Source organism: Schistocerca americana, chromosome 6 (genome assembly GCF_021461395.2).
Source record: "Schistocerca americana isolate TAMUIC-IGC-003095 chromosome 6, iqSchAmer2.1, whole genome shotgun sequence".
Classification (NCBI taxonomy): domain Eukaryota; kingdom Metazoa; phylum Arthropoda; class Insecta; order Orthoptera; family Acrididae; genus Schistocerca; species Schistocerca americana.
In genome coordinates, this window is record NC_060124.1 from 355,495,682 (window position 1) to 355,521,605 (window position 25,924).

General features: G+C 41.6%; 1 protein-coding gene across 1 annotated transcript in view; it reads right to left on the reverse strand.

Annotated features, from left to right (window-relative positions):
- Positions 1 to 8,348: 8,348 nt before the first annotated feature.
- Positions 8,349 to 25,924, reverse strand: part of LOC124619459 (UBX domain-containing protein 1-like) — a 62,153-nt gene continuing 44,577 nt past the window's right edge. Inside the window, exons 5-7 of the mRNA XM_047145858.1 lie at positions 25,229 to 25,472; positions 17,494 to 17,674; positions 8,349 to 8,803 (exon numbers count right to left, since the gene is read on the reverse strand). Of these exons, the coding sequence (XP_047001814.1) occupies positions 8,757 to 8,803; positions 17,494 to 17,674; positions 25,229 to 25,472 (472 nt within the window). The 3' untranslated portion in view covers positions 8,349 to 8,756. The remainder of the gene's footprint in view (positions 8,804 to 17,493; positions 17,675 to 25,228; positions 25,473 to 25,924) is intronic.

A 25,924-nucleotide genomic window follows, 5' to 3' on the forward strand; every position in this document is an offset into this window, starting at 1 on the left:
ACACTGTGAAGGTGAAATCAGAGATATTTAAGCTCGTGCAGAGAATGCCACCAATTGTTCTTCCCGCAAATCACTCACAACTGTAACAGGAAAAAGGGGAAGTAAGAGTGGTACACAAAGTACTCTCCAGCACACACCATACAGTGGCTTGCAGAGTTTAAATGTACCTTTTGTTAACAAAATTGATTGTAACATTTTAGACTTGTATTGTGAAAAAAATTAATAGAGAAGACACTAAGACAACAGGTTTAATTTGTTTTTCTGAGCATTGGTTTACAGCGATTAAATTTTCTAGTGCACATTGGCAATTTACCACAGTGATAAAACTTTACAGAATTAAATATTTTAAATGACAAAGTTTTCAATTTTTTAACAATTGGTTCAGTTAGGCTTCTAAAAAAAAGTGAACTATGTAAGAAAACAAAAGAATGATATGAATATAATAGAGGGAAACATTCCACGTGGGAAAAATATATCTAAAAACAAAGATGACGAGACTTACCAAACAAAAGCGCTGGAAGGTCAATAGACACACAAAAACAAACACAAACATACACACAAAATTCGAGCTTTCGCAACCCCTGGTTGCTTCGTCAGGAAAGAGGGAAGGAGAGGGAAAGATGAAAGGATGTGGGTTTTAAGGGTGAGGGTAAGGAGTCATTCCAATCCCGGGAGCGGAAAGACTTACCTTAGGGGTAAAAAAGGACAGGTATACACTCGCGCACACACACACATATCCATCCGCACATACACAGACACAAGCAGACATTTGTAAAGGCAAAGAGTTTGGGCAGAGATGTCAGTCGAGGTGGAAGTAAAGAGGCAAAGATGTTGTTGAAAGACAGGTGAGGTATGAGTGGCGGCAACTTGAAATTAGCGGAGGTTGAGGCCTGGCTGATAACGAGAAGAGAGGATATACTGAAGCGCAAGTTCCCATCTCCGGAGTTCTGACAGGTTGGTGTTAGTGGGAAGTATCCAGATAACCCGGACGGTGAAACACTGTGCCAAGATGTGCTGGCCGTGCACCAAGGCATGTTTAGCCACAGGGTGATCCTCATTACCAACAAACACTGTCTGCCTGTGTCCATTCATGCGAATGGACAGTTTGTTGCTGGTCATTCCCACATAGAACACTTCACAGTGTAGGCAGGTCAGTTGGTAAATCACATGGGTGCTTTCACACGTGGCTCTGCCTTTGATCGTGTACACCTTCCGGGTTACAGGACTGGAGTAGGTGGTGGTGGGAGGGTGCATGGAACAGGTTTTACACCAGGGGCGGTTACAAGGGCAGGAGCCAGAGGGGAGGGAAGGTGGTTTGGGGATTTCATAGGGATGAACTAAGAGGTTACGAAGGTTAGGTGGACGGCGGAAAGACACTCTTGGTGGAGTGGGGAGGATCTCATGAAGGATGGATCTCATTTCAGGGCAGGATTTGAGGAAGTCGTATCCCTGCTGGAGAGCCACATTCAGAGTCTGATCCAGTCCCGGAAAGTACCCTGTCACAAGTGGGGCACTTTTGGGGTTCTTCTGTGGGAGGTTCTGGGTTTGAAGGGATGAGGAAGTGGCTCTGGTTATTTGCTTCTGTACCAGGTCGGGAGGGTAGTTGTGGGATGCGAAAGCTGTTTTCAGGTTGTTGGTGTAATGGTTCAGGGATTCCGGACTGGAGGAGATTCGTTTGCCACGAAGACCTAGGCTGTAGGGAAGGGACCGTTTGATGTGGAATGGGTGGCAGCTGCCATAATGGAGGTACTGTTGCTTGTTGGTGGCTTTGATGAGGACGGACGTGTGAAGCTGGCCATTGGACAGATGGAGGTCAACGTCAAGGAAAATGGCATGGGATTTAGAGTAGGACCAGGTGAATCTGATGGAACCAAAGGAGTTGAGGTTGGAGAGGAAATTCTGGAGTTCTTCTTCACTGAGAGTCCAGATCATGAAGATGTCATCAATAAATCTGTACCAAACTTTGGGTTTGCAGGCCTGGGTAACCAAGAAGGCTTCCTCTAAGCGACCCATGAATAGGTTGGCGTACGAGGGGGCCATCCTGGTACCCATGGCTGTTCCCTTTAATTGTTGGTAGGTCTGGCCTTCAAAAGTGAAGAAGTTGTGGGTCAGGATGAAGCTGGCTAAGGTAATGAGGAAAGAGGTTTTAGGTAGGGTGGCAGGTGATCGGCGTGAAAGGAAGTGCTCCATCGCAGCGAGGCCCTGGACGTGCGAAATATTTGTGTATAAGGAAGTGGCATCAATGGTTACAAGGATGGTTTCCGGGGGTAACAGACTGGGTAAGGATTCCAGGCGTTCGAGAAAGTGGTTGGTGTCTTTGATGAAGGATGGGAGACTGCATGTAATAGGTTGAAGGTGTTGATCTACGTAGGCAGAGATACGTTCTGTGGGGGCTTGGTAACCAGCTACAATGGGGCGGCCGGGACAATTGGGTTTGTGAATTTTAGGAAGAAGGTAGAAGGTAGGGGTGCGGGGTGTCGGTGGGGTCAGGAGGTTGATGGAGTCAGGTGAATGGTTTTGTTGGGGGCCTAAGGTTCTGAGGATTCCTTGAAGCTCTGCCTGGACATCAGGAATGGTGTTATCTTGGCAAACTTTGTATGTGGTGTTGTCTGAAAGCTGACGCAGTCCCTCAGCCACATACTCCCGACGATCAAGTACCACTGTCGTGGAAACCTTGTCCGCCGGAAGATTGACGATGGAATGGTCAGCCTTCAGATCACGGATAGCTTGGGCTTCAGCAGTGGTATTGTTGGGAGTAGGATTAAGGTTTTTTTATGAAGGATTGAGAGGCAGGGCTGGAAGAAATTCCTGGAAGGTTTGGAGGGGGTGATTTTGAGGAAGGGGAGGTGGGTCCCGCTGTGACGGAGGACGGAACTGTTCCAGGCAGGGTTCAATTTGGATAGTGTCTTGGGGAGTTGGATCATTAGGAGTAGGATTAGGATCATTTTTCTTCGTGGCAAAGTGATATTTCCCGCAGAGAGTACGAGTGTAGGACAGTAAATCTTTGACGAGGGCTGTTTGGTTGAATCTGGGAGTGGGGCTGAAGGTGAGGCCTTTGGATAGGACAGAGGTTTCGGATTGGGAGAGAGGTTTGGAGGAAAGGTTAACTACTGAATTAGGGTGTTGTGGTTCCAGATTGTGTTGATTGGAATTTTGAGGTTTTGGAGGGAGTGGAGCTGGAAGTGGGAGATTGAGTAGATGGGAGAGACTGGGTTTGTGTGCAATGAGAGGAGGTAGAGGTTTGCTGGAAAGGTTGTGAAGGGTGAGTGAGTTGCCTTTCCGGAGGTGGGAGACCAGGACATTAGATAGTTTTTTAAGGTGGAGGGTGGCATGCTGTTCTAATTTGTGGTTGGCCTGTAGGAGGATGCTCTGAACAGCTGGTGTGGATGTGGGAGAGGAAAGATTGAGGACTTTTATTAAGGATAGGAGTTGACGGGTGTGTTCATTGGCTGAGTTGATGTGTAGGTGACGGATTAGGTGGGTGAGGGCAATGGAGTGTTCAGTTTGGAACTGGTATAGGGACTGATGGAAAGAAGGGTTGCAGCCAGAGATGGGAACTTTAAGTGTGAGGCCTTTGGGGGTAATGCCAAATGTCAGACAAGCCTGAGAAAATAAAATATGGGAGTGTAATCTGGCTAGGGCGAAGGCATGTTTGCGGAGGGAATGTAAATAAAACTTAATGGGGTCATTGTGGAGGTGTTGTGAGGGTGACATGGTATTAGAAGGTGGAAAGTGTAACATGAGGCTGAAATGAAGATGAAAATAAAAATATATATGGGGAGAGATAAAGGTGAACTAGAAAGCAACTGGAGATCTGGTGTAAAAAAAGGCGAAAAAGTGTTGGTTAGAGCTGGGCTATGTTGATCCTGTGATGAACTTGTGTATGTAGACAACGATGTGCATAAAGGTTAGGTGGTTGTGTTGCCACCAAAACACGTTAAAGGGTGGAGAAATTCGGGAAAATTTCGAAAAAATTCCATTATGACAGCTGCCATCCATTCCACATCTAACGGTCCCTTCCCTACAGCCTAGGTCTTCGTGGCAAACGAATCTCCTCCAGTCCGGAATCCCTGAACCATTACACCAACAACCTGAAAACAGCTTTCGCATCCCGCAACTACCCTCCCGACCTGGTACAGAAGCAAATAACCAGAGCCACTTCCTCATCCCTTCAAACCCAGAACCTCCCACAGAAGAACCCCAAAAGTGCCCCACTTGTGACAGGGTACTTTCCGGGACTGGATCAGACTCTGAATGTGGCTCTCCAGCAGGGATACGACTTCCTCAGATCCTGCCCTGAAATGAGATCCATCCTTCATGAATCCTCCCCACTCCACCAAGAGTGTCTTTCCGCCATCCACCTAACCTTCGTAACCTGTTAGTTCATCCCTATGAAATCCCCAAACCACCTTCCCTCCCCTCTGGCTCCTGCCCTTGTAACCGCCCCTGGTGTAAAACCTGTCCCATGCACCCTCCCACCACCACCTACTCCAGTCCTGTAACCCGGAAGGTGTACACGATCAAAGGCAGAGCCACTTGTGAAAGCACCCACGTGATTTACCAACTGACCTGCCTACACTGTGAAGCGTTCTATGTGGCAATGACCAGCAACAAACTGTCCATTCGCATGAATGGACACAGGCAGACAGTGTTTGTTGGTAATGAGGATCACCCTGTGGCTAAACATGCCTTGGTGCACAGCCAGCACATCTTGGCACAGTGTTACACCGTCCGGGTTATCTGGATACTTCCCACTAACACCAACCTGTCAGAACTCTGGAGATGGGAACTTGCCCTTCAGTATATCCTCTCTTCTCGTTATCCGCCAGGCCTCAACCTCCGCTAATTTCAAGTTGCCGCCACTCATACCTCACCTGTCTTTCAACAACATCTTTGCCTCTTTACTTCCACCTCGACTGACATCTCTGCCCAAACTCTTTGCCTTTACAAATGTCTGCTTGTGTCTGTGTATGTGCGGATGGATATGTGTGTGTGTGTGCGAGTGTATACCTGTCCTTTTTTCCCCCTAAGGTAAGTCTTTCCGCTCCCGGGATTGGAATGACTCCTTACCCTCTCCCTTAAAACCCACATCCTTTCATCTTTCCCTCTTTCCTGACGAAGCAACCAGGGGTTGCGAAAGCTCGAATTTTGTGTGTATGTTTGTGTTTGTTTTTGTGTGTCTATCGACCTGCCAGCGCTTTTGTTTGGTAAGTCTCATCATCTTTGTTTTTAGATATAAAACAAAAGAATGTATAGATGAGCTTGCCTTAGCTACAGTGAGGAAGATTATCAGAAGATGAATTAATAAATTAATATTTACCTGAAGAATGCTACACAGGGCATGATTGATTGACCTGCAATAAAGCACAGAACACATCACAAATGAGTAGCTATGTGCATGTGCCTGACTCGTAGTGTGAACAAAATTCTTGGTCTTTTTGCAAATGGTCTTTTTCTAATTTTCAGACACTGATCAACAGCTTACAGTTAGAACAAGGAAGGAAGATAAGTGTTTAACAGCCTGTGAACATCAAGGTAATTGGAGATGGAACACAAGCTTGGATTTAGGAAGGAAATTGGTGTTGCCCTTTCAAAGGAATAATCCCTGCATTTGCCTTAAGTTATTTAGGGAAATCACTGGAAACCTAAATCAGTGTGGCCAGATAGGGATTTGAAGAGTCATCCAAATGCAAGTCCAGAGTGCTAACCACTGCACTACCCTGTTAATGCTTAACGTTAGAAGTAATCAGAATAGCTGTTCAGATTAGAGCAAGTCAATGTATCGGTTATCTGGTTAAGACAGTTGGCATTCCAAACAGTGCACTCCTTCTGGTTCCACATATAATGTCATTGAATTCCATGACGTGATACTTCTCAATCAACTCACTGATTAGTTCTTCTAATGGCCAAACCTGCCGTTTCCTAGAAAGTTTACAATATTTTTAAAGAGAAACATGCAGTTGATTCTTGCATATTTAACAGACATCCAAACAGTGAATCTTTTGTACCCTAATTTGAGGGCCAACAAATATTCACTCTTTCAATTTCGTTCCCCTGGTCTATGGGAACTTTGTTTTTAGGAACAGATTTGCACTCTCATCACCATCCACTTATTTCACAAATTCTGAATCAAACCTAGTGTGATATGTAATGGAGATGACAAGATTTTGTCAGGTTGATGAACAACAATTGCCTGTCCTGGATTGAATGACTCTCTCTATGGCTAGCTTTCCTTAATATAATGTTTGCTTCTATCTCTGCTATTCCACATGCACAAGATGCAGTATAATTTTGCACAGCGAAAATTTTATAGAAGCAGAATTGCTATCACTTGAAAATCTCCACACATCTGTCATGAATAGCCATCATATACGATACTGCATAACAGATGTGTATTCATACAACTTTTCTTTGTACCAACTGCATGAGCTTTAGGAATGGATGGAAGATTATTTCCATTATGTAGCAAGACTCCTTTCAAGCTGATTTTTGAAGGGTCATTGAACAAATACCAATTTTTGGGTCACACTGTTTTAATTCACCAATGTTTTCAGTGCATTTGAAATCAAATCTTCAGTCACATTTTTGTTGTCAGTTGGAGCTGGTGTGGGCCTGTTCCATGAGGCACAGGATGAACTGCTGATTTTAGAGATGAATATTTAACTGTATGTTTAGACTTCCAACTAATTCCAGATATACTTGTCAAACAGAATCCCTAGGGTCGCACCATACCATGGGAACTGCAAAAGGTATATGAGGGGTTCATTTTTATGTTACACATTTGGCACAAAAGATTTCTGGAGGCCCAAACTTATTCTTGTCTGTTTTATTGTCAAAATAATATTTGTAAACTCTTTTAATTTGAAGAGTCAAATTTCCTCTCTGTAACTTTTAAAGTGAGTTTGGCACAAACATAAGAAAAATTGATTTAATCGTCTACACATTTGCAAGACATGTTCCTCCTTTTGAAACACAATGCTTCAGAAAACATACTATTACCTGACCCTACACTTGTCAATTCACAGCTAGAGAACACACTACATTAAACAAAGCTTCTACTCCTGTGGCAAATGAGCAAAACATTTTCTATCCATAACAAATCTTTTTGCTTATCCACTGTTGGAGCAAAGTTTCACTGGGGTGGGAAAGCCATTATGATGAGGGAAAGTTCACTGTTAAATGTTTTTGTCATTCCTGAGATCACAGACAACAATCACCTAAAGCAATTATATCAACTGTTGACACAATTAAATTCTCTCAATCACTGTTTTCAGCGCCCTACGCTAATAAACGTGAAAAAAGTTTTTTTTTTAATATTTCTGACTTAATTTTTATTTGGCAGATGCAAATATACATGATAGTTGAAATTATTTATTTAAAATTTTCATTGTCCACTAGTGTAATGCTCCAAACTTCCATTGCTTCATTCTTGGAATAATGATTTTTTGTGTATTGAACATGGTTTCAGCCTTTTGGATGACAACAGTATTACACATAATTAATGGAAGTGCATTTTTATGTCTTGATTAGAACTAATAGTTTGCATTAAGTAAAGCTACTATCCTGACTTCATCTTCTTTATTTTAAATCCTTGGCCACTTCTTCCAACTTTTTATTCTACTTGCTTCTCCTGGCATTTTTTGTAGGTGATTAGGTCATCATCTTTTTTCTCTCTTCACATTCATATGTCCAACACTTACTTCCATTTCTTTCCCTTATTAATTGTATCCAGTTGATCCAATTGCCTAAAGAACTTACTTTCTGAAGTCACAGCCTAATACACACATACATCATTGATACTTGGGAAAAAATTGAATCAAATATTTTTAAGCCAGGCAGCTAAGCAGAATATTATTAGGACAACATGGAAAAATAATGTTCCTTTTTACTGCAAGAATGGAAATTACAGAATGTAAACAATAAACAAAGATGAGAAAAGGTAACCATCTCTAACTGATTGACATGTCGTATATAGGCACACACACCACCACAGAGATTTAACTTTCAAGTCACTGCTCTTCTTGTAGTAAGAAAACTTTCTCATAACCATTCTAACATTGCTGCATCTTTTGACAGCAACCTGCCTCCTCTACCATACCTCTCAGCCATGCATCTTACCTTCCATCCTGACCTCAGCCCCCCTTCAAACTGCTGTTAGCCAGACTTGATGGAGCTACAGGCGTGTGCATTAGTGAGAGTGAGTGCGTATGTGCATTTGCTCTTGACAAACAGTAGTAGCTCAAAAGCTAGTTATGTGTCAGTAAAATAGTTCAACCACCAAAAGACTGAGTGGTTACCTTTGTTGGATATATCCACAGTTAAAATATCTTTGAAATCAAACCAATGTATTTACTGTATCTCACAGTTTATTGCATTTTCAGGCCTTTTCACATGTTCAGTCTCTTGCAGTAATTTATTTTATAAAAATCATAAAAGAATAACAACATTTGAAGCTCTGTTTTATAAGAAAAGATTAATTACAGCAAATGACAATACAAACACCTGTACAATTTGAAGTGGCAGGAAGATATCTTCACAACAAAGTGTACTGTAACAAGTTTTAGTGTGCCAACTACTTGTAACTTTGAAAAATTAATGACATTAAAAAATCAACCATTTTTATTTTAACTTGCCAAGACATATACAGTAACAAAATACACATTTAAAACAAATGTACAGCATTAGACCATAAATATATAATCTCCATTTATGGAATTAGCTTGAAAGAGTGCAGCTGCTTGAAGATGGCTTTGGTGTTAATGCTGCACTCGTGAAACAATGACCACAGCAGAAGGCACTAGACCTAGAAATGGAATAAAATGATTTTTAGAAACATGTTATCTATGAAAATAGTATGTTAATTTTTGTAGTCACTTAGTAACGGTGCTCACATATTTCAATTAGTAGCTCCCATAATACTATTTGGATCCAATAAAGTGATTTAGAGAGGGAAAACTTCATGTTTTATGGACATTAATAAGAACAGCATGGCCTATTTGTTGACTATAGCATATTAACAACACCCACAAATATATGTGGTTGAAACAATGGAAAGACAAGCACATCCCAACACAGTGTCAAAAATAAGCAAGAGACATATCCTGGCTCTACGTTTAGCCAGTACAGACAAATTCACGTTAATTTCTTTGTACAAATGGATGCACAAGAAGCAGGATTAGAAGAGGGCTGCATCCATAAAAGTTAGGATCCTTCCAATGCAGACCAGCAGATCACTGAACCAAGATGGCAGGCCTCTTACTGTTGTGGTGTTATGGCTAACTTACCAAGATGCTGTGTCGATCCTGGCAGTGAGAATAAATCTGAGACAATGAGACTAAATCTGAGACGAGAAAAGAAAAGAATGAATATGACACACAATTTGCCTCTCGGCTGCCCAGTTCTCAATAGGCACTAACCAGAACACTTCGGGAAAGCACTGTATCAGGATTGGTGTCAGTCAATCTTCTTCTTCTTCTTCTTCTTCTTCTACCACCACCACCACCACCACCACTTGGACATTTACATGCTGTCTAGTACTTATCTTCAGGAGAAATATCAGTACTGTCAATAGATAACGTACAAAATTACTAGGAATCAGAAACTGTAACATCTATTTTTGGCAAAAATTTGCATTCTTTTGGGGTAAATGACTAGACACACAAATTTAAAAGTAAGACACACAAAGCCTTTGTTCTTTGAAATTGACTGTTAAAAAAGAAAGTACTGATTGGGAACTTTGTGACTGGAATGTTTGCTTTTGCAAAAACTTTAACTCCTTTTTCTTCTAAAAGGCTCTTCTTTTGGCTGTATTTGAGCTTTCAAAAATGATTGTTCTGTCGAATAGCAGTAGCACTTTCACACCGATGAACTGAATGCATCTCTGATTGTACATGAAATTCATTGAAATTTGACATTTTCTGTTTTCTACTCCATAATGTATTTTGGACTTTCCTGAACATTTTGGTATATAATACATTAAAATCAGACAATTGTGAGACCTTCACATAATATTTTTAATATTGACGTGTGACTGTCAAATTTTGCAGCTACGCATATACTGCCACAGTCGAGCAGTTGTATTTTGGAAACTATACAGTCTAGAAGGCTGTGAATTGCTTTGTTTTGTGCCTACTGCCACGTCTCAGAAGTTGGCATTACGAATGAACAAATCAGTCCTTTGTTTCTGATACTATTTTTCATTGAAAGTAGTATGATTATTGGCTATTTTTGTAGTAAGCAATTGTTCTGCTTCTATTGCTTTTTATACGTAAATAAAATAACTAACCGTAAAAGTAACTTCAAGAAACGCAAATTTGTGGGTAACAGATATGTGAGACCTGCGTTTTCTTCTGAAGTACTTGAAAACATGTGTGGTAGCAGGGAAGGAAACCACAATAATGCTTCTGAAGTGACCAAGCCCCCTTGTGCATGGAAAAGGAAAGTAACTTTAGAAATGGGTAACAGTGATAAAAGTAATGATACTATGGACACCGTCATTATTGATCTGCAAATCATTGCACAAGTTCTTTCTGAAACTGTCTCTTCCTGTCTTTGTGGTGGTGAAGTTAAACTCTATGAGGATATTGGAGCTAGAATTGGTGCTGTGTCTAAATTAATAATTAAATGTCAGAAGTGCAAAAACGAAAAAGCGTTTCATACTTCATCAAAGTGTTCAGGCAACGAATTGTATGAAACTAATGAGAGACTGTTCTATGGCCTTAGGTGCATTGGTTAAGATGCAAGGGCTGGTAATGTTCTCTGCACTGTGTTGAATTTGGCAAAACCACCTTCTAGGTATACAAAATATGTAACAGCAATTGGAGACTCTGTAAATGCTGTGGCTGAAAATTCAATGGTTGCTGCATCAGAAGCTGTTGAACAAAATGAGGGTGACACAGACATCAGCACTGCTGTGGATGGATCCTGACAAAAGCATGGGTTTAGTTCTAAAAATGGTTTTACATCTGCAATAGGTATTGACACTGGAAAAGTTATGGATTTTGAAGTTCACAGTAAGTATTGCCAAGGTTGTACAGTGAACCAGGAGAACAGATTACTTCATAAGCAGCAGTGTATAAAAATTATGATGGCACAAGTTGAAGAATGGAGGTAACAGGAGAGTACATATTCCAGCGTTCGCAGGAGGAGAGGTGTGTCAGATATGTGAATTACTTAGGTGATGGAGACAGCAAGGCTTTCATTGCAGTACAAAACAGTAAGCCATATGATGTTCCTATACAAAAACTTGAGTGTGTAGGACATGTCACGAAAAGGATGGGAACACGTCTGCGTAACCTGAAAACCAAGCTGGGTAACACAAAACTGTCTGATGGCAAGACAGTAAAACGTGCTGGAAGACAAACGGACAAAATAATTGATGAATTACAGGAATATTATGGGAAGGCCATTTGAGATAACTGTGACAATTTAGAAAAGTTGAAAAGAGCTGTGTGGAGCACTTTCTTTCATCGAATATCAACTGATGAAAAGCCATGTCATGCTTTGTGTCCACCTCCACCAAACACTTAGTGTAAATATACCTCCACCAAACACTTGGTGTAAATATAGGCAAGCTGAATTTTCTGGCACCATGCATGAATTTACGCATAAACATTCTCTTCCTTTGGCAGTAATGGAGGAAATCAAACCTATTCACAGAGATTTGGCAAATTCTGAGCTACTAAAGAAATATTTACATGGGAAGACCCAGAATGTGAATGAGTCCTTCAAAAACGGTGTGTGGTGTCGTGTGCCTAAAAATGTATTTGTTGGCCTTATGACTCTAAAGTTAGCAGTGTCTGATGCTGTAATAATTTTTGGTGGGAACTATGAAAGAATTAAGCTCTGGAGAAGTTAGGGGGGTAAGATTTGGACAGAACACATCTAAAGTACTGCGGGAACAGGATGAGCTTTGTGTACGTGAAGCAGAGTTAGCTGCTCAGCAAATGACAAAACAAGCAAGAAAGAAAAGGAGGCGGCAAGCACTGGGCTGTTGTGACACTGAAGAAGATGCAGAAATGTAAGTCTGTAGAAGAATTTGTAATAAAAAAAGTTTAAAACCTCAATATCTCTTAACTACATTTTTGCAATAAAAGACCCTTTTTCTAAAAAGTACTGATGGTAGAGACATGAAATTTTCACAGCATGCCAAGTGTGAGGTTCAACACTCATGGAACTAGAATAATTAAAATATCCTGAGTTGTTTTGTTTTATGTTCATTTATTTACAAAATTATCAAAAAAGTGTGTGTCTGAGAAAAAAAAGGGATAACATATCCCACAATACAATTTAAGTAATAATTCTAGTTCAGTGTATCTAGAAAGGTGCATTCAATAATTGTGGAAAATTGTAAGTTGGTGTCTTAAAAAGTTTCCAAGATACTGGGTCACAAAATTCGATAATTTAACATTGGCAGCATAGCACATACAATGTCCCCTTATAGTGTTTCTGGACATTACTTGTCTTTTGCTGCTGAATTTGATGACTACAAAATCTACAGACTATTACTTTCAACCTTTCATGGGCATTCATAGCCATCTGACTCATGTCTGACAATGCCACAGATAGAACTGACAAGTCAGTTAACATAGAAGTAGAACCAAATGTATGTTAACTTTACAGATATGTGTGTGTGTGTGTGTGTGTGTGTGTGTGTGTGTGTGTGTGTGTGTGTGTGTGTGTGAGGGGGAGGGGGGACCGGAGTTTTCCTGGATTTTCCGGTTAAAAACACCTTTTGCCAAAAATTCACTTTTCCCTGGGGGAAAGTAAATTTTTTCTGTGTTTAGTGACAAACTTTTCAATCCTTTGAATAGTGAAGATTTTATATACAGCAAAGAACTTCCCGACACTTTCGGAAATGAAACCCAGCAAGAAACAACACGTTTTGTAAAGATCATTGATGTACGACAAAATTTACAGTGCATATTTTCGTATTACGAAAGTACACACACATTCCACCAAATACAGCATGATAGCTTCTGAAGCACAGAAATCTAGATTGCAACACGATTTTGTCACACAATTACAGCTCATGTCACACAATCTCACCAGCCAATGACTGCAGATATTGAGCAATAGGACATGTGATGAAGTCAGCCAATAGCAACACCATTGGTAAGTAGCGCAAACACACAAATAAGAAACGTTAATATGCATACAAATTAGCTACAAGCAGAGCAGTTAAATAGCAGCAGTGGAATATTTCTGACAAGCATGATTATGAATTTCACTGCTGTGCACCAAACATTTCAAGGCTACCTGGCTGAATACATGTTCCGTCAACTTTTGCATAAAAATGTGTTATGTGTGAAACTGCTCAAGAACTCATTTCGCAGTTTTTTTGAAGAATAATTATATTTTTGCCAATGTTTCTGCATAATTTGTAAACCATGATAGTATTAAAAGAAATGTGACAAACTAACCTTCAAATTTGGTCTTTTTAGCATTTTTTACCCTTTGAGACATGAAACACAAGTGTGCCAGTAAAATTTTAAGTAATGGCATAATTGGCTGGTCTTTTGGAACCCAAAATCTTTGTAAGCACCTGTCTCTCAGTGTTAAATTTTGAATGAGAGTCTAACGGTCTGCGATTTAAGAAAGGCATCACAAATTCATCTTGCCTAAAACGAAAGTTACTTTGAAAGGAATACTTCTCAAACCACCACTTGCAATATTTTCCCACCACTTGTTTGAAGTGTAAACAATTGTGACACCATCCTCATCGAAACTAGGTCCACGAGAAAGACGCATTGAAAGCAATTTATTATTACAAAGTATTGCTTAGTCTGTGACACATTTTGCTGATGCCAGACGCTTGTGTATGCACTGCGTTTTGTGGGTGTAAATAGTGCATTTTCTTTGCAACTGAAGTTTTATTTCGGTGTTATTCTCTCGTTTATGTTTTATTGCTGCAGTATTATTCCGTAGTAGTGGGCTAAATTATAGGTCTTTGTAACAGAATACCAGTCCTTACCTATCAAAATTACAAAAATTTAACTGGGAACTAAAACAGTGAAAAATCCCCCTGAATTCTAAAAAATTCCCGCATTTTTCCTGGATGAAAAAATTCCATGTTTTTCCTGGATTTCCTGGTTGGCTCTGGCTCTGAGCACTATGGGACTCAACTGCTGTGGTCATCAGTCCCCTAGAACTTAGAACTACTTAAACCTAACTAACCTAAGGACATCACACACATCCATGCCCGAGGCAGGATTCGAACCTGCGACTGTAGCAGTCGCAAGTTACAGATTTTGTATTCCAAACGCTACAGCACAGAGTGCAGCTGTAGTGGCAGATGGCCGTGAGCATAAGCAAACTAAAATTTTGACATCCAGAAGGAAGACGAGCAGTGTGGGGAAACAAGCTGCTCCTCTCTTTCACAGGGCATCAGCCCACAGCAAAAATGACACACATTGTCACAGGGATCGCCGATCTCTTCTGATGATGTAAGGGTCGTAATCGAAATCCATGATGGACCACGGTTAGTCACTTCACTTATTTAAAACAAGACAAGGAAACAACGAGCAATGCACAATAGAAAACACTCTGGAATCGTTACTGTGTAACTGGTTTTTGAGGTAAGCAGACTATTGTTAACAATGTAGTTCACGCCCGACCTCTAGTGGTATTGGGTCTATCACAGTTCAAAACATTCGCCACCTAATTTGCAACATTAAAATTTCCTGCATTATACTGTCTTTTGAGCTTTAGCTACTGAACAAATGTACGCATTTCTAAGTTATAAAATGCTAGGTCCCATGGCTGAGTAATGTGTCGGATTACGCAGCGTCTATCTTAAATAGACCATACAACTGCCCACAATAGATATGGCACCAGATCACTGAATGCACTGATATGTCATTGCATTCGTAAACTTTTTATTTTGCAAACAGATCCTTACACACAATATCTTTCCAAAATGGACTTCGCCAGATGATAGAAATACCAGTAACTGATAATTGATTACATTTCAATATTTATATGCAGAAAACAAAGCTACTGCAAACTATCTCTAATAAAATAGTTCGCCTTGATACAATTCACCATTTCGTAATGAACTGTATCAAGGTGAACTATTTTATCGGGGAGTGTATTAGGTAATTTCACAGTTTCACATTGTGAGGCAGAAATCGCATCCATTTCGCATTTATTGCAAAATGAAATTTTTTCCATTCTCTAGAAATCACACACATTATCCTATCTTTTGAAACTAATAGTTCCTTCTTCGGGGAGCGGAAAGGGATAGATTGGAGAAGGTTAAAAAAGATGAGTCCCTCCTGTCCTGAATTCTGAGTGACCTGTCCTTCCTTTTCAATGGCCAATTAATCCCTCCCTCCTCCTTGAAGAAGTAACTATTAGTTCTAAAAGCCAGAATAATATATATGTGTGTGTGTGTGTGTGTGTGTGTGTGTGTGTGTGTGTATTGGCAGCACTGACATTATAGTTTTCTTGAGACAATTTTCCCTTTGATACAATGTGGCCTTTTCAACTCTACACATTAGGCTTACCATCATCAGATACCATTGCAAAAAGGAAAACTGAATCACAAATAAGTACAAATTGTGGAAACAAAACTACTACTTTTATTCCTTCTTTCTGGAAGTGGCAATGAGAAAGTGCACAGATACAAATTAATTTCAGGTGGCTTCTGTTAAACATGTGATCACAAGTTATTCCACAGCAGATGGCTGACTTGTCAGGGTGTATGCATTATTGTTCTCTTGTAAATGAACTAACAGGTACAACCACAATGAAGTTAGGAGCAATTATTATATGTTCACATTTGTCTGGGCCTATTAAGGAAATTGGGACTTTAATGACAGATTTCCCACATCTGATGTGCATTATTTTTATCATTGTGCTGCTTCCATGACAGTTTCTTTGCTTCCATCACAGTTTCTTGTTTCATTTTCAGACGGTGTCCATACTCACGAATGTATATGAATAGAAACGTAACAAGCTGGAGTCATCAACCTGCCCATGAAACTCCTTATTTGACAATAACATTATTGATGTATGTAAATATTTTCTTTTTTTATGCAAATTACAATTCAAACATTTCAAGTCACTGCAAATTCAATACGAAGCAAGTTAAGGAAACCAGTTTTGAACATGACATGATCAAAGCAATTAATTTCAGTGACACTACATCGTCATGGAGTGACAATAATTATGTGCCACCAAGTCTTAACACTGAAACATTATATTTTGATAGCTTCAGATAGCTATTTTGATAGTTTCAATTTGTGAAATTGCAGACTGTTATCATGTAAAAAAAATTTAGTACCCAAAAGCAGTTTTGTTCTCTCACTATTTCCCATAAGTCAAACTTACGTTATAATGTAATCAGAATGAGAATGTTGAATCACTGCTTCACACTACTGAGAGCTACTGCTATTTTCATTAAGTTTTCTCACACATACACAATTAAAAAAAAAAAAGTGTTACACCTCTAGTAACATTTTGGTAAAGAAAATCTTCAGCATCTCAATTTCTCTCATGCGATTTTTGAGAGTGCCATTAGTGAAGTTGTGTTTCTCTTGCATGTTACAAAAATGGAAAAGTGGAATTTAGAGCAACACTACGCCATCAAATTGTATGATAAACTTAGGGAATCTGTGAGTTATACCTTTGAAAAGTTGAAACAGGCGTATGGGGAACAATCTTCATCAAGAGTAGAAGTTTTTTGCTGGCACAAATAATTTTTGGAAGGCCGAGAGCAAATTGAAGATGAGCTTCACTCAGGGAGACCTTCAACTCCAGAAACCGATGAAAATGTTGAACATGTGCGTGCTCTTGTGAGATTCTTCCTCCAGGACAGACTGACAATCAAGTGTTTTACAAAGATGTTCTTAAAAGGCTCAGATAAGCGGTGAATCGAATGAGACCAGACACTGCAGATAAGTGGATGCTGCAACATGACAATGCCCACGCCACAAGGCTACTCCTGTCACAGAATTTTTGTCCTCTAAAGACACCCTTGTTGGTCCACAGACCCCCCACCCCCTCTCTCTACCTATTTACCTCAACTGAGTCCTTGTGACATTTTTATTTTCCCGAAATTGAAAAATGTCAAAAGGGCATAATTTTGGGACTCTGACGAATATTCAAAAGAATATAACCAACATATTAAAGGCCCTAATAATTGAAGCCTTTCAGTGTTAGTAGCAAGAATGGACATGATGACTCCACTGGCATATAGCTTCTGAAGAGAATTACTTTGAAGGGAACAAAGTTATTGTTTGAAAACAATAAAAACTTTAGTAGATAAAAGTCAGACTCACTACTTTTCTCTTACACTTTGTACAGGATAGAATAGGACAAACAAGAGCTACATTTCCTCAGCATTGAGGCCCAACTGGATAGCCAATTTAAACATCGCACTATCAATCAATTAACAAGCATACAATTTAGGCTATAGATCTTAATGGATGAGTTCCGAAACATATACCACACTTATTCTCTGTAATAATAAAAATAAACTTAATACTTTACCAAGAGCTTCCAACGATTTATTGTAGTCATCATCTGTAAATATTTTCTTAGGAAAATTTGTCATTAGAGAGAATGGTCCAGCTCCATCTGTCCTGTTTAACTCAACATACAATCTAACTGCTGCCAACTGTTCTTTTGCTCCAAATGTTTGTGTGAGGGCTTGTCCATTTGTTAATCTTATCTGAAACATAAATAAAATAAACAATTTATTTTCAAAATCTACTGAATATGAAATTCAAGTACTCAAAAAGGAATTCTCTTCTGTCTGCCAACGTCAAGTTTGGTTGTCAACTGCCAGACCCAGACAGGCTAGTCTAAAAGGTGAAAACACAATGGGAAAGGTAATAGAAAATGTACATGTGGTAGCAGAAAAGAAAACTGAGGATCAAAGGATGTGAAGTGTACTAACAAATCCAGAATATTCGTTAGGGGGTACACACGGAAGCAGTTATCAGCATCTGTACTGGCTCAAAACATTTGTGAAAAGTGGGTCCTGGTAACATTTCATATATAATTTAGACAACTTCTTTCAGAACAGTAAACACTTTTGACATGAGTAAATTGTTTTAGAAGTTGATTCCGCTAAACATAATACATGTATCCATGTAAAAGAATATATGGAACCAATACCTACAATGTTTGAAATGATCTCGATGATAAGGCCTGGAGAATGTAGTGACCTATATAAACACCTAATTATTTCAAGTAACAAATCCTCTGAATGTTTTGTTTTAGGGTGCAAAAACAACTAGGGTCATACACGTCCATGTCAAAACTATAAGAGTTAAAAATCGACTACATGCCAATCCCAATCGACATAAGACAAGATGGCTTTGCAGGGATGTGCAAAAAGGTATATAAAATACCCCATAGAGACATGGAGATCCAAAAAACTAAATGGCCTTTGCCATCTTGCTACGATGGATAAAAAGTTAAATGCGGTTAACAGCCTACGAGTCATTTGCTAAAACGGCCGATTACTCAGATAAATGGAAATGTCGTGTGGCTAGGGCCTCCCGTCGGGTAGACCATTCGCCTGGAGCAGGTCTTTCGATTTGACGCCACTTCGGCGACCTGCGTGTCGATGGGGACGAAATGATGATGATTAGGACACACAAGCACGAATGTAAACAGTTAAAAAATGGGCATTCTGTCAGGAAATGGTGGACAGTTAAAACTTGGGCACAACGGGCACAAAGTGGTGGGGGAGTGCCACTTAACAAATGGTGATAGCTAAAAAGGCTGTGCCCAATATGCAACCTAGTTAAAATGACCTCCTTGCGGCAAGAGGGCCGAGAGGAGTTTGTCCAAGTCGCCAGGAGAGGCTTAATAACCTGGAGCTTATTCCCATGAAGGGAGGACCAGTGGCAATGCCAAAATGACACCACCTCCTATCAGATGGCAAAATAGAGGTCATCAGAAGGAAGATAAAAACTAGTGAGCTGAGGTATAAGGACTGCAGCCTTAGCAGCAGCCTCGTTTTCTGTCAGACTGACATGACCAGGAACCCACATAAACATCCCGGTGGCTCCATTAAGAGGGAGCAAGTGACAGCTTTCCTTGACCCGTTGCACTAAGGGATAAGCGGTGTACAGCACACAGAGGCTTCGAAGGGCGCTCAGGGTGTCTGAGCAGAGGACACAATTGAAGAGCCTGTGGCATCAGACTACTCTGTGGCCTGATACAGGGTGAAGAGTTCTGCTGTAAATACTGAGCAGTGTGCTGTAAGCTGATACCGAAAAACGTTGGCACCAATGACGAAGGCACACCCGACACCATGGTCAGTCCAAAAGACATCATTGTACACAAAGATACTATCACGAAGTTCCATGCAAAGGTCGTGAAACTGAAGGGGATAGAGAGCGGCTGGAGTAGTGTCCTTAAGAAGGAAATGAAGGCCAAGGAGAACACGGGCTGCCCTTGCAGGTTGCGTCAAGTTAAGCTGTCAGAACGAGAGCTGAAAGTGAACTCCAGAAGATAACAAAGAAGAGGGGCACTCCCTATACTGGCAATCAAAGTAGTCATAGAAGAAGGAGGCATACGATGGGTGGCCACGCATGGCAGACAAACGGCATGCATACCTGCTGAGGAGAAATACACAACAGTAGGGAAGTGGTAGTTCAGCAGCTTCTGCATATAGACTCTCAACCGGGCTAGTGTAAAAGGTGCCAGTGGCCAAATGGACGCCATGATGGTGGATAGTTCTGAGACAACGTAAGAGGGACAGACATGAAGATGCATAAACAAAGAACTCAAATCTGGTTTCTAATGGACAAGGGACCGGTACAAATGGAGGAGGGTGGTTCGATCTGTGCCCCAGGAAGTACCACTGAGCACACGTAGGACACTGAGAGACCGTGTACAGCGGACCAAGAAACTTTCCAACTGATTATGAGGCTGAGGAACTTCGTATTTTCAACAAATGGAAGACCAACAGACCCAAGATGTAAAGACGGAGGGAGAAACCAATTGTGCCACCAGAAGTCCATACAAACGGTTTTGTCAGCGGAAAACCAAAAGCCAATGTTGATGTTCCATGAATAAAGACAATTGAGACATTGCTGAAGATGCTGCTCAATGTAACAACTCTGTGGAGAACTGCAACAGATGGCAAAATCGTCAACGAAAAGGGAGCTGGAGATGCCCGGCGGGAGAGAGGCCATTACAGGGTTAATGGTGACAGCAAGGAGGGCAATGCTCAGGACAGAACCCTGAGGCACACCGTTTTCCTGGATAAAGGTGTCCAACAAAGCAGAATCCACACGTACCTTGAAAACTCAGTCTTTTAAAAATTTCCCGAGGTAACGGGGCAGGTGGCCAAGAAAGCCCCATGTGCAAAAGTACACAGAATACCAGACCTCCAGCAGGTGTCTTAGGCTTTCTTCAAATTGAAAACTGTGGGCACAGCCTGGGATTTCCACAGAAAACCATTCATGACATGGGTGGAGAATGTGACACGATGGTCAACTGCCGAACGGTGCGCTCGAAGTCCACAATGCGCAGTGGTTAGTAAATTGTGAGACTCGAGACACGATGCCAGCCGGGCATGAATCGTATGTTCCATCACCTTGCAAACACAGCTGGTGAGAGAGATGGGGCGGTAGCTAGAAGGAAGGTGTTTGCCCTTACCGTGCTTAGGTATGGATGCGACAGTGGCTTCATGCCAGCATCTGGGAAACATGCCCTCTGCCCACATGCGGTTGTACATATTAAGCAGAAAGTGCTTGCTTGCATCATGAGAAAGGTGTTGTAACATCTGAATGTGAACAGTGTCTGGCCCTGGGGCGGAGGATCAGAATGAAGTGAAAGAATGAGCTATCTCCCTCACAGTGAAGGCAGCATTGTAGCACTCACGATTCTGAGAAGAGAAGGGTATTGCCTGAGCCTCCTCTACTCGTTTCTGATGGAGGAAGGCAGGGTGATGGTGTGAAAAGATCGAAATTTCCGCAAAATGGCGGCCCAAGGTGTTGGAGATAGCAATAGGGTCCACAATGACACTGTCTGCTACTGTCAGGCCAGAAATTGGGGAATAGATCTTGGTCCCAGAGAGCTGCTGGACGTTGGCCCACATGACAGAGGAGGGGGTGGAACTGTTAAAAGAACTAGTGAACAAAATCCAGCTAGTTTTTTTGCTATCCCAAAGAATGCACTGACACTGTGCACGGATTTATTTGTAATGAATGCAGTTTGCTATCACAGGATGACGGTTAAAAAAGCGGACAGCACGTCACTGCACGTGAATTGCGTCGTGGCATGCCTCATTCCACCAAGGAACTGGGACACGGCATGGTAAAGAGGAGCTGCAAGGAATGGAACATTCTGGGTTCTGGGAGTACCTCGGAGGGGATGGTACATATTAAAGTCACCGAATAGCACAAATGTGTGAGGTAGCTGCCCAATAAGCTGGAGGAAGTCTGCCCAAGTGACATCAAATGATGGAGGGATATAAATGGTACAAATGGAAAAGGTCAAGTGAGGAAGGAAAAGGCGAACTGCAACAGCTTGAAGATGGGTAGTCAGGGAGATGGGTTGACTATGAACGTCATCCCGTACGAGCAGCATGACTCCCCCACGAGAAGAATGCTGACCTCGGGGGAATGTCAAAATGGACCAGAAAGAAATGCGAAAGCTCAAAGTGTCATGGGGACGCAATTTTCTTTCATGAAGGCAGAGTACAAGTGGACGCTGGGATTCTAAAATCAACCGTAAATCCTCTTTGTGGGATCGATGGCCACAAATGTTCCATTGGAGGAGAGTCATGAGGAGGAAAAAAGAAGGGGTGTCACCTCGGTGGCTGCTGAGAGCCAGCCTGTGAAGACACTACTACAGGGCGCAGAGGCACGAGGATCGTGCCCCCTGAGGTCCACAGAAGTGTCGGCTTCTTTGTGCAGTCTGCATGTGGAGCCCAATGCAGAAAAACGGTTGGAAGTGTGCACCTGTGACATGGAGGCCGGACAGGTGAAGGTAATTCATAGCAACGCCGCTGAAGGAGATTAGAAGGCTGTTTGCCTTTGTTGGACTTCTTTAAGCCTTTCTGGTTAGCACAGCAAGAATCAGGTGTTGCTTGGCTGGGGGGACATAGGAAGTCTCGATGGGAGTATTCCTTCTGTCCTTTCCGGCCTGCCTGTTGTGCATCTGGTGACTTTGGCCATGCGAGAGTCTGATGGCCTTTTGCACAGCTGGACGAGGGGACAGCGACACTACCATGACACTGGGAAATTTCCCAACCTGAGAGGTGAATCTGACATTGCATGTCTGTGTGGTCATGTCCTTCATGGAGCGAGATGTAGCAAGAACAGTATTGTAAGTGCCAGACAGTAGAAAGCAGGGTTTGTGACTAGAAAATAACTTGTGAGCAACTGGATAAGGAACTTTTTCCTTTACCCGGATCTCCTGGACAGCCCACTCATCGAGATACACAGGACAATCTCGAGAAGAGGCAGCATGATCATCATTGCAGTTGATACAGCTGGGAACAGGAGGAGGAGGAGAACTGCCCTCGTGCGCATGCCTACCACAGGTCACTCATTTGGCCAGCTGTCGGTAAGACGTGGTTGAAACAATGACACTAGTAGCAGCCCATCAGGTTCAGAATGTACTGTCAGACTGTGATAACTGCATAGCCTGCTTGGATCTTGGACGGAAGCACCACTCTATCAAAAGTGAGAAAAAGAGTGTGTGTGGGCACTAACGATGCATCTACATTTATCGCCCAATGGATGGCAATGATACAATGATCAGAGAGGTACGTTTGGATTTCTGCCTCAGTCAAACCATTGAGCAGTCTACAGTACATATGGCAGGAGAAGAGCTCTGACTGTTGATGTGGCCTTGGCGCTCGTGCTTCATACATCCACGATGGCCAGTCAGATTGTCAGCTTTTGTTTACCTTACTGTGGCAACACCTCAGTGTTGCCGTAGTGCTGGGTGACCGCTGCTGGCTTGCTGCCCGTCTGTGTCGAATACGCACCTGCGCTACCAGTTGTCAAGAGCTCTTCTCTCGACGTACGAAGTATTGTGTAAATAACACCACAGGAAGAATTCAGAGTTCTATAGGCCACAACACGAACAGGGTAGCTGTGGAGAAGTGAAGCGGGAAGCGTTGTACCTGAGAATCAGAAGTAGTCTGCAAAAGCAAAGTGCCATCACATAATGAGAGCAGGATTTCAAAGTGCCAGCAATTGCATCAACACCTTTCTGATTGAGAAACGGATTTACCATTGCAGAGGACTGATTGTCTTCAGTACATGGAACCATGAGGAACGAGGGTGCAGCTGGGAGGGTTTTTGAATCAGGAGTTTTATTCCGTTTACATCTGCTAGACGTGGACTGCGAAGATGATGATTGGGTCATTGTGAGAAAATGCCCCACGATTGCCAGTGTCTCAGATGGCGTGCTCTTTTCAACTGGGGGCCTCCTTCACAAAGGGCTGCACCCTCCTTAGGTGATTGTTCACACCTCAGGTCACACCTCCCAAACACCTGGCAGCGGGCTCTATCGGCAATTTGGGAAGGTAGCAGCTCAGGCAATCACCCCTCCCCTGGCCTGGTCTGCACCAGGGGGTACGTGCAAACCCTACCTGTTGGCTTGGAGCTGGGAATTACGCATTATCCAGTCACCTGTTAGGTGTCAGACACGTGGGCTGCCCTTCATGAGTGCACAGGGATGAAGAAGAAAAAGAGGAGCCTCCAACGCTGAAGCAAAGGAAGGACAGGAGAAGGTGAATGAAGAAAGGAAAAGGGAACGAAAAACAATGGTGAGACTGTTCTTATGTCAGCTACAGACAATGCGGAACATTCCCGAAAACACACCAGACATGTTCCCCAAGGAACAGGAAAAAGGATAACAAGAGGACAGACATGCAGCATGGAAGGGGAAAGGTGCTGCAAAGACTGGGTCCCATGGTAGCCAAGCACGAACCCGCCAGAGAGTGGCAAGTCTCCTGGGGGGACCTCTGAATGTGCTAGTCATTATGTGATGTAATATCTTTCAAAGGCTTCTATAATCATATTGGTAGGTATATAGTCATTTTTGCTGAGCTTTATCCACATATATTACTAAAAGACCCTGCTCTGTTTTTCTGTCTGTATGTGAAGGCTAATTTGAGGAACAACTGTAGGTATTTTAATATGGTTTTTGCTAATACAGAGGCTGATTAATGAGGAAGGATCATGTAACTTAATACTGGAGTGACAGACAAGTCATCCTGCCTTATATACTTAGTGCTACCAATGTGAAGCTGGGGCTGGTTACTAGTTGATTCTAAATTTATTCGGGATGAGGTCATAAGAAAGTGGTTAACACCAGCTTTTTCTAGTGAGTGAGCTGTTCCGTAACACGAGAGTCGTACTGACACTGTAAATTTGCATCCTCTGTTAGCAGACAATAACTTATTAATTCAAATGACAAAAAGAAAGGGCAAGAGGATAGACCCCTTAAGGAAAGGAAGGACCATCTTGATCAGAACAAGAATGAAGCAGGAAATCGGCTGTGTCCCATTAAAGCAAACCATTCTGGTATTCACCTCAAGTGATTCAATTCTCAATTCAGAGAGAAGAATTTGTCAGTTGGTCATTATTTCGCCGAGTCCACAGTGGTATGCTTCCTCAAAGTATCCTGTATCTTGTGACTGGTATAGTCAAATGCCTTAGAATGATCACAAGGATGACAAATAGAAGAAAATACTCATGAGCGGAGGGGGGAGGGAGGAGGAGGAGATGGTTAGAAGAGAGAAAATGATTTTCCTGTCCTCAGTTATAACATCAAATGTTATTACTATGCCATTTCACTAATAATATAAAAGCTAGGGAGCCCACACTGGGTATCCACTGTTGATAGGAAAGTGAGCTAAATGTTATGAATAAAACAAAGGCTGTACCAATGCCAAGTACAAACAATCATCTCCTGGTGTCATTTGGTAGGAAGCATATTAAAATATTCAATTATCTCTTAAGTTTACAAACAATGGGATGGTCAGAGACAACTACTTAGATCAGAGACAACTACTTACAATACAGAAAAAGCACTGAGCACTGCAGGCACATCACACATCCAAGTGCATGGTCACACGCACGCTTCACTCACACTAATGGCATTGTTTGAAATTTATTCAGAAATTTACATAATTATTTTGATTTTAGCTTCACTCTGATCATAAATGTCTTCATAAAAACTTTATAACAGGATATGCAGTTTGTGTCTGACAAACTCTAGTGTCATATGCGTGGCCACATACCTGCAGTTTGGCTTGAGTGTAATCCTTCTGAGGTGGGGGCTGCACCTGAGATGCTGGCGTAGGCACAGGTGATGTGGTCGGAGAAGTAGCTCCAGTTTCTGGCGCTGGGCCCATTGCAAACTTTGTGCGCCTTGCAATCTTGTCCTGTTCTATCTGATCCTTGACTCTCTGCCGAGCCATTTTCTCCTCTAATTTCTCACGCTTCCGCTGTTCCACCAGCTTTTTCATTTCTTCCTCCTCAAGCCTGGTCAAAGAAAACAGACATAATAAGAATATGTACAACATAAAAGAAGAAAAGAGAAACATAACAGTGATGAACATTAACAGAGATCCACATGGCCACAGAATAACTGTTCTATTGAAATGCACTATCTTATGATTTTACACTAATTACGATATATTCCTGAGTCACAATAAAAAATGAAAATTTTTGTAGCCGGCTTTGTTGTAGTAACAGCAGCTTGTTTGCACATAAAACATATGGGCAAAAGTTGCTGGCAGCCATTGCTGTTCATTCCAGACACTGTATGTAATAAATGGCATTTATAACCTCCTTCTGTGGTTCAAGATTTCAAGTACAGGGGAAGACTTTCCCACAAGTATTGATTCACTGAATAAAGAATGTGTGTTCATTTCTCCAGCAGCATGATGAATAATCACATCTGGACTCGTGGCAAATCCATCTGATCAACAATC